This window comes from Argiope bruennichi, chromosome 8 (genome assembly GCF_947563725.1).
Source record: "Argiope bruennichi chromosome 8, qqArgBrue1.1, whole genome shotgun sequence".
NCBI classification, from domain to species: Eukaryota; Metazoa; Arthropoda; class Arachnida; order Araneae; family Araneidae; genus Argiope; species Argiope bruennichi.
The window spans coordinates 66,495,095-66,509,383 of record NC_079158.1 but is presented as its reverse complement, the minus strand read 5'-3'; the positions used below and the strand labels follow the sequence as shown (position 1 = coordinate 66,509,383).

The following is a 14,289-nucleotide window of genomic DNA, read 5'->3' as shown; positions in this document are numbered from 1 at the left end:
AAAGAACAACTAGAAAAACGATTAAAAGCATAATAGCATCAGGTTGCAATCACTATAAATATTGAAAATATTTCTAACTTTTTTTAGTGAAAATTCATTACCTTATTAGCAAAAAATATCTACAATATTGTTATGATTTCTTCACGACATTGTATGACATTCAGACGATCGAACAATTTTGTGGTAATTCATACAATCTCTTGTACTAAAAGGGTGCTAAATATTTCTGCTAGGAACTCATTATTACATAACTTTCTACAAAATTTGCTTATTTTCTGAAATAAAAGTATTTAACGTTAAAGTGAAAATGAGAAAGATTTCTAAACATTCAATTGAAAAAATAATTTGCTTTATTCATTTTACAAAAATTTGTTTTCTTATTCAATCTCCGTTGAGTCGTGAAAAATAATTTTCCAGGAAAGATCCAATTTTCTAAAGCTCTTTTCAAGTTCATTCTGATAAGAGAACTATACAAATGAGTAAGGCAAATTATGCATTCATGCAACGATGTATTAATTTTTAATTACTGCCAGCAATCTCAGAAAAATCTAAGGAATGAATTTGGATGCAGTATGCTTTATAAATCAGTCGTTCATTGGTGTATAAATACTCCACAGTAACACAAACGTTAAAGAGAACCTGATATATTTTTATTTAACTCTCTGTGCTTGAGTGATAGTGGAATTCCTATTACAACGAACAAAATTATATTATTTTTGTAAATAAAAGCCTTTATTTTATGAATCAACATTAAATGAAGGACCAGAACGATTCCACAAATAAAATTGAAAGACAGCATTCATTTTATGTTTCATTGACCACTTTGCCAATTAGATAATACAGCTAGGGTTATTTTTCCTTTGTCAAAAGGAAATCTTTCAGTGAGATTAAAAAACCAGAAATTGAATTAGAATTTATTCTTATAATTTTTAGGTGATATATATATGAGATAGGAATTTTAAATCAAGACGAAGACACAATTCACGATCTCTTATGGGAAATTATTTTTCTTCAAATCGTTTGTAAACAGCGCTTCAAAGAAGTGGCGATGATTTCCAGAATTTCTGGTATCGATATGCTAGACCACATTCGATGACAGGTTGAGGATCGACTAAATGTCTGTAAACTGGGGGGCGAGAAAGGTTTTGTGAATTGAATGTAAACATTTCGGAAGAACATTTGATTTCTTAAATATATATGTGTTTTGGAGTTTCTTGTTAAAGCGAATGTGCTTGACAAGACTTTGGAGTGAATGTAAGTTAAATCATACAATTTTCTCATGTGCTCTCTTTGTTGTGAATTGCTATGCATAAAAAAAAGAATGGATAGGTAATCTATTTGTGGATCAGCTAATTTTTTACTCTCAAATTCACTGTCATTTCTGTTTGTCGATTGATATATTTAAATTAAAAATTTTCATGTCTTAAATTAATAATATTGTAGAATATATCGCATCCATTTTTATCTGGATTTTTTTTTATGAATACCTGTATTCCTTTGTCTTTTGAGTGCTTCCTCACATTGTTCCCAAAGAGTTCGAATTTTTTTTTCGTACACACGATTTAAAAGAAAGTTTTATATTTCCATTCCGATGCACTGATATAAAGAACAAGAAATATTGGAGGCATTTTTCTTGAAATGTTTTTATATAGGTTAGTTGTTAGTTATCAGTATTTCATATTATATTTTTGATATATGTTCTATATATTTTTCGAATTTTATAAAATTTTAATTATAAATTTATATTATTGAAATGTGTTAATTATCTAAATATTGTTCCATGATTTTCATATTCATATGAAGCTGATATTTATTGAATCTAGTAATCGCTGATAACATCTATTTTTATTTTATTGCATCAATGAATTCTTCGTGAAGAATATTTTACATACGTTCCTTTAAAATACCTTTTTATTTTTTAAATTCTCTTTTACAAGAAGATATTCTTTTACAAATTATATTGCAAAAAAATTGTAAAAATAAATTTCATTAATCGCATTGAAATTTTTTTTCCGTGTCAAGTTTCATCTAAACCAGGTGTTTTGTTTATATAAATATTTACATTCTTGAAGCATCAATCCCAAAAAATTATCGTGAAAGCTATTAGTGTGTTTTATTTATTTCTGTAGTACAGATAGATCGTTTTTATTTGTACTTGTTATTTTATTTACTGATTTGGCTTGCCAACATTAAAAAAGTGATAGATATGTTTTCATTTAGCTGCATTTTTATTTGATTTGAGTTTTTGAATTTGAATGTTAAATAGTGTGTGCCTTTATTTTTTAAACTTTTAGTTCAATTCTTTAAATGCCATGTTTGATGATTACATTACTAGGCATTTAGTCATTAATTTTTATTAAATAATTAGAGATTTGAATAAACCATTTTAAAAGGTAATGTTTCCTTTCGTCTAAATTATATGACATTTACATAAACAATTATTACAGTTCTAGGTTTATGTAGATACATATTATTCACATACAAATATATTTCTTATTATGTCATTCATTATTTTCATGAAACTAGAAGGTAAGCAGGATTATGGAATTTATTAGAAAATTTTCTCGTTAAAATATTTAGATAAAAAAATTCTTAGATAAATTTCATTGTTTTTTTCTGTACTTTACTTTCATAAGAAAATAAATGATATTTTGATGATTATTAAATTTTGTAGCAAATAAAAATAGGTTAGATGAATTAATTCGTCTTTAAATAAGAAAATGAAGCATTCTTTTTGCTCTGTATGAAATAAACATGATTAGTTATATGTAATTATCTGCTTCATTGTACATTTTATTATTTCCATGTTTGTTTTGACTTTTTAGAAATTATTTTAAATTTTTTATTTTACTTTACTGAATCGTTTGCAAAACTCAAATTAGATTATTAATCATATTTCCAAGTTTTCTAATTAGAATTATATATTTATAAATAACATCCTTATTATTTTTATATCTTTTGTATAGAATTAACTTTTTTGTAATTTTTTTTTGGGGGGGGGGGGTTAAATTTTGTATAATTCTAATAATTAGAATTATATGTTATTTACAGTTTCTGAGTAAATAGCAAAAAAAGTTTTAATAAAAATTAGTATTAAATCGAGCACTTTGTGTCTAATATTTACTAATATCCTTTGACATTTAATGATGAACTTTTTTTTTAATATAAACACTCAGTACTAATAGTTTTTTTTAAAAAGTAAGAAAAAAAATGATTGTTTTATGTATGGAATATGATAAATGCATAGAAAGTTTTAACTTTCTAATAAGATAAGAGCATTTATTTGACATCTAATGTCTATGTATTATTCATAATAAAAGTTATATAAGCAGAGTTAATAATTTTCAGATGCTTTGCAAGAAGTTTTAATATATAATAATGATGTTATTTCAATCATTGTTAAATATTTTTGTTTTGCCATTGTATAATTTTCAGCAGGAAAATAAACTTGGATGTAAAATTGAATTGCTAATAATTTTAGCTAATTTGTAATTATCAAATTTTCTGATAATACCAATAGTGTATTATTTGGTCTGATTTTTATATAAAATATTTTTGAATATTCTCGATTTTCTTAAGATGTAAGTATATAACATGTGAAAGAAGTAATTTTTCTGTGCATTTTGTAGAAAGAATATTTTTTGTCAATGAAAATGCGGAGGTCTCCAATTAGCAGTGTCCAAAATTAACATTTATTTTAAATGTTACTTGCTCAACCTAATCTTATTCTGATGATTAAATAATTGTATTGCAAAAAATAGACAAAGTAACTAAATAAAATTGGAATTATCAATTTTAGCATTGAAAGTATTTAATAGCTGAATGATTAAGGAATTGGAAAGAGGATGCAGATTTCTGTAATAGAGCATTATAATGCAATATTGCTGTTATAAAATACAGATTATAAATTCAGCTCACTTTTGTATGATAGATTTCTAATTTTGATGCATATTAAGACAGTAACTCCAGCTGATTGATCACTTTTAACTATTTTTGCTTTATATGAAAGGATATTCAAGCACTTTCATATTAATTAACTTCTATATATTGAGTTTCCTTAGATTTTTATTGTTTGAAATACCTCTTAGTACCCACTGAATAAGGTTTCCTTGCTTAGCTTACCTAAAATATAGTATTATAAGCTTATTAGTTATGTTTATAACTAATAAGCTTCTTAAATGTTAAAAAAAACTGTTGAAAAAAAAATTATAAAAAGTTTTTAACAAAAGATTTTTTTCTAAAAAAACATCTTGGTAATTCAAGATGAGTTGAATTTCAACCCTATTTGAAATTAATCTTCAGAATCTTTTTTTCAGATATAAGCAGTAGTTTCCACTGAAAGTTTCTTAAAAATAAATTATTGAATTTATAAACAAAATAATTTACAAACTTGTTCAGCTGTCATATGCAAGGTTTAAAATATAATTGGTTTGCATTGAGAAAGTATGTTTTAAAAATGTTGCACTACATCATTGAATTGAATAAATGTTTGAAGCGTGGGATTTATCTATAAGTTTGTTCATTAAGAAAAAAGTTTCAGTAAGAAAATAAGGCTCTTACTTCTTATCAAGCCTAAAACTTCTTGCATATAAGCTGCAGGCATGCATCCTTACTATAAATCTTGTAAATACACGAGTTAAAAACATTTTTAATGTTTTTTTTTTTCTTGTTGATTGAATAACTTATTTTTTGCACATTTAAAATTGCTTTTAGTTGTATCTGAAGTTAGTAAATTTTAAAGAATTTATGCAGTTATAATTTTTTTTCTTTGAAAATTTCTTTCTTGCTTGTTAAATGAACTCAAATCTCATATAAAAATGGATTTGTACAAAAAAGATTATATGAGAATCTTAATTATTATATAAATTAATACAAATGATCACATAAAAGTACATTTTAAGATACAAGTTAAATTACTTTCCTTTCATGCATTTAGTTTCACTTTATCTCCCATATACTTTAAAATAAAACGAAGCAGATCATTAGAGTGAATTTGTATGCCATACAGATTATTAGATGTCTGTTGAAACTTGTATTTAGAAAGAGTAATTTGCGCAAAAAGGCTTGGTTAAGTTTTTGAAAAGTGAGTTTTGTGAATACTTTCAGACTTTCCTTTTCCATTTGACAGTCAAAAACCACTTTCATGACCAATTCTTTTTGCTGTCTCCAGGTAATTTTATTCATGTGTTAAATCTTTTACAATTTTTTTTTTCTCTGAGTTTTTCCCCTAAGTCTTATATCCTCTGCAGAAAATGTATCTATAAGTTTGTTTCATTTTATGGGTTTCTATATAAAAATTGTTATTATTTTTCAGTTCTTCAATAAAGTTCCAAAGAAAATTTTCTTGAAATCAAATCTGATATTTTTTTAATGATGCTTGCTGTAAAATAATTCAAGAGCAGATGAAAAGCTAATTGCTTCTTTTGTCCATTTTAATGCTGGTGTATTTATTTCTTCAACAGTATAGCTTTCCTTCAACTGTATTTTCTCAAAACTTTTCATCAAAAATATGTTGCATCAGTATTTTTGTCATCATTTGTGACTGTGTCTTCATATGATAATATTTATTATTACAGGTTCACTGGCATCAAAGAATTGAAAAGTTCTACAGTTATTAAGAATTTTTAATCCATTTTTATTATTTCCACAAAAAAATGAATATGAAATCATCTCTTATCATAAACTGTAAATGCACCCCCCCCTTTCCAAAAAAATTCAGTTATCACATGATCAAAAATCGCACGTACATATTTTTCAAACTATGCTTCTATTTTTTTTACCTGAGAAAACATATGCTTTTTAGTTTTATAATAAACTTGAATCTTCAAATTATTTTTAAAAGTTTTTGAATGGCTTTATATAACAGAGGATTTACTGCTATTATCCTTTGTAAGAAAATTCCTAAATCATTTACAAATATATAAAAATATAGTTTTTATCTTCATGTTTTACTCAGCATTAATATGACTTATCAGGAAGGAATGATTTGTCATGCAGTTTTTTTAAAAAAAATTGTCACAAATGAAATTTTTTAAATTAACTAAAATCAAAAGTTATAATATATAAGTTAAAAGATTATTAATGTGATTATAAATAATTAATATTAATCTTAAAATATATTTTAGAAGTGAAACATAAATTAAAAAAAAATCATTCTTGACATTGAAATAAATCTTAGCTATTATATATAGTAGGATGGGGAAAATGCAGGTTAAAGTGATATTTCTTTTGGTTTGAAGCAAATTTTAATGATTGGTAGAAAAATGTCTAGGATTTTGGTTTAGTGTTTGTTTAATTAAAAACGGCCAAGTGAAATAGTGATTAAAGCTTCTATTTATTTTGGGGAAATGAGAGTCTTGGGAAGTGCTTGGATTCAAGGGTCTTTGATCTTTCACTTGGAACTGGGAGGTAATGGTTTATGACTTAATATATGACTTCCACCTAAAGTAAAATATTTTAGAGAAAGAAACAAAGGAAAGGATTAAATTAAACATGTTTATTTTAATGAAAATCCTTTTATCTATTTGCTATTTAGTTTTACTTGACTTTTAGTTACTCTGTCGGGTCCAAGATGTCAGGAATCAGACATTTGATTACCTAATAAGAAGGGTGTGTGGAATCTTCTGTTTTTGTTACTACATGGATCAAAAGCTGGAATTTCCCATATGGCTATGTTCGTGTTTGCACCTATTTTTTGATAGACTCTGTCTTCTAGTTTTTGATGAAATTCCTTGTTCGCATTTAACCTTAAAACTAATATAACTAAAACTTAACTGGAATAATCTAAATTTTAGGTCTTTCATTTCATGAAGTGTTGATAATTTATTGAGAAATATATTTACTTCTAAAAATATTGCTTTTTAAATTTCTAAAGTGTTAAGCAGAAGAAATGTGTTGGATTTTTTTTTTCTATTCTTTTTTTCAAATTTTAGATTGTTTACTAATTTAACATTAATTTTATATGGTGGAGAACTCCTGCATTTCATAGGATTCTATTACATAATATCATTACAACTTTTTTTTTTTTTTTTTGCAATATTCTTGTAATATATATAATATTTGCAGTAGCTTATCTCGAATTCCATATATTTTTGTTTTATTCTTAGCTTTATTTTCAACCCATGGCATTTAGATGCAGAATTAATGAATTATGAATTAAGTGAAGAGTGCCTTTTTTTCTTGTTGCTTTTCTTTACAATTTTTTTCTGCTGAAAAGTTTTTATATCAAATATGCAAACATAATAGGCCATTTAAATTATGTAACATAAACCATAAAAAGTGTTAAAAGCTCCAATATAACTGTGCATTCTTTTTATTTTATGCACTTCTAAATATAATTTTCTGTATACTTTTTTTACAATTCCTGCTTTTTCAATTTTTTTCTTGAAAATTATTTTTGATTCTTGTTTTAATTGTTCAATTACAATCTTAAATATAACTTATTGTTCTTTTTAAATATCTCCTCCTTTGTCATTCAGCATAATTAAAAGAAATGCAAATTTTATTTTAATAAAGTATTTACTTAAACTTTATTTTAGAGTACTTTTACTTACAATATACTAGTTTTAATTATAATTAAATGAGATAATATAAATTTTAAATCATAAGAACAGGTGTGTAAAAATAATATAGAACATTTATTTTTTCTTACCACAGCATGGTGAAATAATTATTTTCTATATTATGTAGAGTGAATTAAATTAGATTATGCATAACTTGGCAGACATCTTTATGCTTTTATAATATTATTTTTAAAATTATAAATATTAATAACATTTGCAGTTATCCACACATTTAAATTAAGTGTAAAAAAATATAGTTGCTCCATTCACATTAAGCAAAAATACATTTCATGTCCATTTGCTCCCTTTACTTTTTTTATCATTGAAGTTTAAACTCTTTGTACTTCTAAGCATAATACTAGAAGATAAAGAGGTTTACCTTTTCAAGAGAAAATTTGTAATCAGGCCACTCAATTGGAAGAGGGCTGTAAGTTGGTTGATTAAAAATTTATTATCCTTCTTGTCAGATAAATAAATTTGTAAAAAGTACAAATTCTATAATTGATAAAATATTTAGATAATGTTAACTCATTATCAATTATCAATGAAGCTGATTTCGATATGTTTCATTACTGTTATTAGTTATTAAACATTTATAAAACCAAAAACCTGCTTTAATAATATTGTGTTCAAATGTAAATGCTAGTTCTTCTATATTCATAATGGATTTAAAAAAAATATTAACATAGTTAATGAATAAAAAAATGGTCATTAAAAATTTTCTGAAATATGAAACCATATTATCATCGAATTAAAAGAGGGATCTTGTAATGTGCACTGCTTAAAACCACAAAACATCTGAATCAACCCTTTAAAAAAAAAAAAAAAAAAAAAAAAAAAACTAAGATCTGGCCCTGTTTGTCACACTGAGATTTCTGTTTCATTTGACTAAAATTATCCAACCATTTTTAATATTCTACTAAGTGGACCAATATCAAACCTTACTTTTGTCTTTTTTTGGCACAGGATGTAAAAATTTGTCATTTGCTGTTTGTTTCAGTGTGATAAAAAGGAATGTAGTTGAAGGCTTAACAACTACACAATTCCAGTTTCATTTATTCAAACAAATATTGGTGTGGTGAATACTTCATTCATACTTCAAAGAGATTTGAAGTATGAATACCAGGATCTCATACAGTCACTCAAAAAAGTATTAGTATTAGTAATTACTCAAAAAAGTGGCACACTTGGCATAAATAACTGCAAAGCTATTTATAAAACTATTTATTACTTAAAAATAAAAATAGAATGAATCAAGAAATATTTTAATATTTTGTGTACAGTTTGTAAGGGAAATTTTATTGGTATTTTAAAATTATAATTTGATCTAGCTTTTCAAATATAATTCAAAGGCAAATGAGAGTTAAAAAAATATTGGGACACTTTTGAAATAAGAAATTCAACAAACATATAGCATATCAATAGAACTGAATTTACTACCACATTTTTTAGACTATAATTTTCTACAGGTAAGATTTTTTTATAGAAAAATATGCCGAAAAGCAAAGATATATCGATTGATGTGCGAAATGTTGTAATAAGTCATTGGAAAAATGGAAAATCAGTTCACTGTATAGAATATATCTTGAAACTGAATAAGTCTACTGTTATTAACTTTACTCACAAGTTCAAGAAAGAAATAGTATTGAAAATAAGCAAAGATCAGGATGTCCAAGAACATTTATTGAAAGTGACTAAAGGTGGATTGTGAAACAAGTTCCCTTTAATTCAAAAATTAGTCCAGTAAAATTAACTCTGCAATGTAAAATTAAGTTTGAAAAATCTATAAATCCTGAAACTGTTAGAAATGTTTTAAGAAAACATAATTATCATAATATATTACTTCATGGAAAGCTCTACATCAGCAAAGGAAATCGACAAGCTAAATTGGCATTTGTTAAAATATATGTAAAACAGCCAAAAGAATTTCAGAAAAGTGTAATTTTTATTGATGAAAGCAAATATAACATTTTTGGATTGGATGGCAAACAAAAAGTTTGGTGGAAACCAAATGCAGTAATGATTGTCAAAAATGTATGGCCTATTATCAAATATGGAGGTGGCAGTCTGGGATTGTATGGTAAGCACTGGTGTCAGGAACTTGCATTTTATTGATGATACTATGAATAAATGTCTCTCTTGACATTTTCAAGCAAAATTTAAAGTAAAGTGTGAGCAAGCTGAGAATCACAAGATATAAACTGTACATTAATTTCAAGATTTAAACTGTACCAAAGTAATGACCCAAAACCTGCTGCTCATATTTGCAAGCTATGGGTCCCTAGTGTTATCAAGACACTGTACAAAGTTCAGACTTTAATCCCATTGAACATATGTGACATTATTTGCAACAAAAATTGTATGAATATTAAATTTGCAACAAGCAGGATTTAAGAAAACTTTTGGTAGCGTGGGTCAAAATCGATGGATCATTTTGCAAAAAATTGGTCCAATCCATGCCAAATAAATTATGAGAGGCCATAATAAGCAAGGTGGCCCAACAAGATATAAACTTTTCATTTTGCATTGTTTTTCTTATTTTATTGGTAGTGTCCCAATACTTTTTTAATCATGTTTTTTTACTTCATTTTTTCTATTTTCAATTATAACCATAATTACATTGATATGAGAGTTTTGTTTGAATTATTATGATTAGTATACATCAAAATAATGTTCATTTCTTTGTTATGGTTTCATTTGTACATTTTTTTTACATTTACATTATAAAAATCTGTGAACTTGTAGCCTTTCCCAATACTTTTTTGACAGACTGTATGTACCTTCATATATTATGGTTTGGAAAGTCTTCTCTGAACTGTATTTACCAGAGTAAGATTTGTTAGGGACAAGAAAAATGACCAGTTAAGTCCATTTTGCCATTAGAAAATGAAAGCCATTCTTTTTGTTCCAGATGTGATTCAATTTTAATAGAATTCAGCAACTTTTTGAATGATTTGCTTGTAGTTAAATAAAATTTGAGGAGTGTGAAGTATTTCAGAATCAGATTTTAAGTTTATATAATAACCTTTATAAGGTGAAAATTTTTATCAGAAATTGGGAAAGACATTATTCTCATGTTACTAATCTTGATGACATTTAAAAAAGAATTTTCTGCAATAAAAGTCTTGAAATTTAAAATCTCTGCAAATAAACATATGTTGCAAAACATTTGGTTTTAGATTATTGGAAAAAAATTATGATGGTGTAGAAGCTTTCTAAATTGCAAGAGAATTGTATGAAAACTGCTATATGTCGAGAGCATGGACAAGTAACAACTATACTTTCAAAATAATGAAATGAAAGCTCATTGCAAGTTAACAGTGATTTAAAATCAAAAGGCTGGAAATTGATAACATGGTCTCTGCTCTGAAGTGTGAAAGAAGAGAAGAATAGAGATTTTCAATGCACAACAGAAATGAATAGCATTAGGAATTCAAGCTTTAAAGAAGCATCTTTAAAATATTTTAATGGCATGTTGTTTCATTTCATTTGTTTAAATATAAATAAAGTGATTAAATGATTTGTATTTGTCTTTTACATTTCTCCTTTCATTCTGCCTAGTACTGATTAAAATAAGGTTGGGGATTCTGATGGGATATCATTTTTTTAAATTAAATTTCTGCTAAAGTGTGGATGTGTTTCTGAAATGAACATCTAATGGTAGTTTGTGGGAAAGTTTCATATATTAATAATCATACAATAGTTAACTGTAAGGGCATTTTAACAAGGATGTTGAAATATAAGTTTTAGCTTATTAACAAAAACAGCTTATTGTATATCCCATATTAAGAATTTACATTCATTTTTATTTCAAAAAGTAATTTAGGAAATACTTTTTGTATTTTACACTAATTTTTGAAGGAAAAATTTTATTACTTATGAAGCTAAAAATTTTAGCCAGTTTTAAAATCAAAGTTTATAATGTATCATAAATTCTGAAGTGTTTATTTATTGCACATTTATAAAAAAATTTGTTTTTAATTTGTTTAAATTATTAAAGTACTTGGGTAAATAAGAGCTTTGAAATGCATTTCTCATTAGCTGCGACTTCATTACTTATATGGTTTGTTTTAAGTTGGATATTTTAATTATTTTTTGTAGAATGATCCGATAAGGCATTCTGAAACCTGAATTAATAACATTAGAAATATTTTTTTTAAGTTCAATTTTAATTGTTAAAACCAGTCCTTTGGTTAAGTTATTGAAAAGAAAGAAAAAAAAAAGTTTCAAATCCCTATAATTAGAAGTTTAAATTCCTTGAAAAGTAAATAATTTAAAAATCATTGTTTAATCATATTTTTGCTATTGAAAAAAAAGTTGAAGTTTTCAAACAATCATTGTGTTATACTATGTATATTGTTATTATCAAATTTACTTATTTATCTATTTTTCTTCTAGGATTGAAGATCATGCAACAATTTTGTGTTTCAAACAGTTTCACCTTCTGTGTGGTATTTGTATTTTTAGTATATTGTGGCTTTGGTAGTCGTGACTTTTCTGTGTAAAAAAACTTATTTATATATTGTTTATTTTTTACTTTTCTCAGTTATATGTTATATTGTGTGTAGTAACATTTCAAGTGCCTGTTCATTCAACCCTCTCATTATAAAGTGTACAGCCAAATTAATACCAATTTGAGGATCTTCCTTGCTGATGGTCTTGCTTTTTTGGTGTTGGTAATAAAAACGGCATAAATCTGTCTGAACTGGAGTTGTTGGGTGCGAGGCCTGAAGAGGCTGGTGGAATGTTTGATTGGGATGAAGGAGACAGATTTTCATTTGAAGACAGTGATAGATTTGAGGAAGATTCATTATGCTCCTGGATCAGTGAGCCTGAAAGCTCTTGTAACAACTGGAGAGGATGGAAAAAACAAAATGGAAACAGCTGTGGCACATACCATATGTCGCATTCTAAAATAAAAGGTAATATTTCCTTAATTTATTTTATATTTACTTGCTTGCTTGCATGCATTAAATAATTTGTAATTTTGAAAGTCATTTTAAAATTTCATGAAATATCAGAACCTGTGTTTAAATGGATTTTTTTCTGTGATTTCAAATCTTAACAGTGGTTATAACGAAATAAAAATGGTGCTTTTGGGGTACCTTGGAAATGTTTTAAATCATATAATCCATATAATTTAAATTAATAAAGTAAATAACAATTGACATGCATTAGCAGTGATAGTTAATTTAAACAAAATAATGCTGCTTAATTTTTTAATTTATTTGTCAATATTTAAAATTGGCATCACCCTTAAATTGATCACTGCTTTGTTTCCAATCAGTTCTAGATATAATAATAAAACTGCATAAAATTGAAATAAATGTACAAATTATTTAATTAAAATGAATTTATTAGTGTCTGCACAAATGTATCTTAAATGTGCTAACAGTTTGTAAAGTGTTGCATCTTAATTTTTGCTGTAAGTTTGGTAACAAAAGTTTATTCCTGCTTATAACTGTACATTTTCAAGCATTATAGTATATTAGTACATTCCAACATAATTTTGTATTCTAGCTTATAAAATGCTTATTAAGCTTATTAAGTTTGAAGCTATGCTTATTTATATGCATTATTGATTCATGCATCATTTTAATGCTTCAAAATTTTTAAATGTGTAATTGATAAATTTATGAGAAACCATTCAGATTAAAAGAAATGCTGTGAAGTATTCTTTTTACTGTGAAATTACCAATCGAACCGTAAAAAAATTTCCAGATATGACAGAAATCAATCATTTTAACATAGACAAACTAATACATAATGAAGGTCTTACAAGGGTGGGGCACAGGTTGGAAAATTCAGTTTTTATCTAAAAGGTAAATGCTTATACTCTTATTCTTGAATTATAATTTAATTTTTAGAAAAAATAATTATAAATTTACATGCATTTAAAAAATATTGAAAGTAATATAAATTAAATTAACAATTTAAAGATAGTTTTAATTAACATATTACTTAATAGTTATGTTATTAAAGATAGTTTTAATTAACATTATTTTAAATCTGAATTATCTTCATACCTTAATTATTTCATAATTTTTCCTGCTTTGTGAACAAAAGTTCGCTTGGATCTTGATGCAATTTTCAGGCCTAAACTGTTAGTGTTCAAAAGTTGTGTAATATATTTTTCAATAAAATAAAAACATTTATGCTGCATTTTTTTATTTAATATATCTGCAAATATAATGTGTGTATTTACATACATATCAAAAATTGTAAAAATATTTTTTTTAGAAACTAAAGCATTAATTTCAAAACATTGGATAAATTTTAATCTATGATATGTTTTATATTTTGTTTAATAACATTTGGCCATCTTTATTTTGACGTCACAATTCCTAACTTGTAAAACATCAGATTCTTATTTTAAGAAAATATATGAACATTCTATAATCTTATAACATCATCATCAAGCAGGTATACTATGAAGGAGTTTCATAGAAACTTAATAATAAGCTGCTGAAAAATCTGGACTTATGCAAAACATTACTTCCTAACTTAATTCTTATAATTTTTAGGCAGTTCTTTAACATGAGTTTGGTTTAATGTAGTTATAATGAAATTTTGTTTTTATGATTCAGAATTTGTGATATATTTCTTTGATTGTTTTATTAATTTGACTTTTTAGTTAATCTATTGATTGTAATCCTTTGTAATTCCAGCATGTTAATACTATAATTTTCTTTTGAAAGTAATTTGATTTCCAATTTCAAAAGGGTAT

General features: G+C 25.5%; 1 protein-coding gene across 2 annotated transcripts in view; it reads left to right on the top strand.

Annotated features, from left to right (window-relative positions):
- The first annotated feature begins 1,084 nt into the window (after positions 1 to 1,084).
- LOC129981565 (zinc finger SWIM domain-containing protein 8-like) overlaps positions 1,085 to 14,289 on the top strand; it is a 60,792-nt gene continuing 47,587 nt past the window's right edge. For both annotated transcript variants that reach the window (XM_056092461.1, XM_056092460.1), the window contains exons 1-2: positions 1,085 to 1,254; positions 11,961 to 12,484. In XM_056092461.1, coding sequence (XP_055948436.1) covers positions 12,307 to 12,484 — 178 coding nt within the window. In that variant the 5' untranslated portion in view covers positions 1,085 to 1,254; positions 11,961 to 12,306. The remainder of the gene's footprint in view (positions 1,255 to 11,960; positions 12,485 to 14,289) is intronic.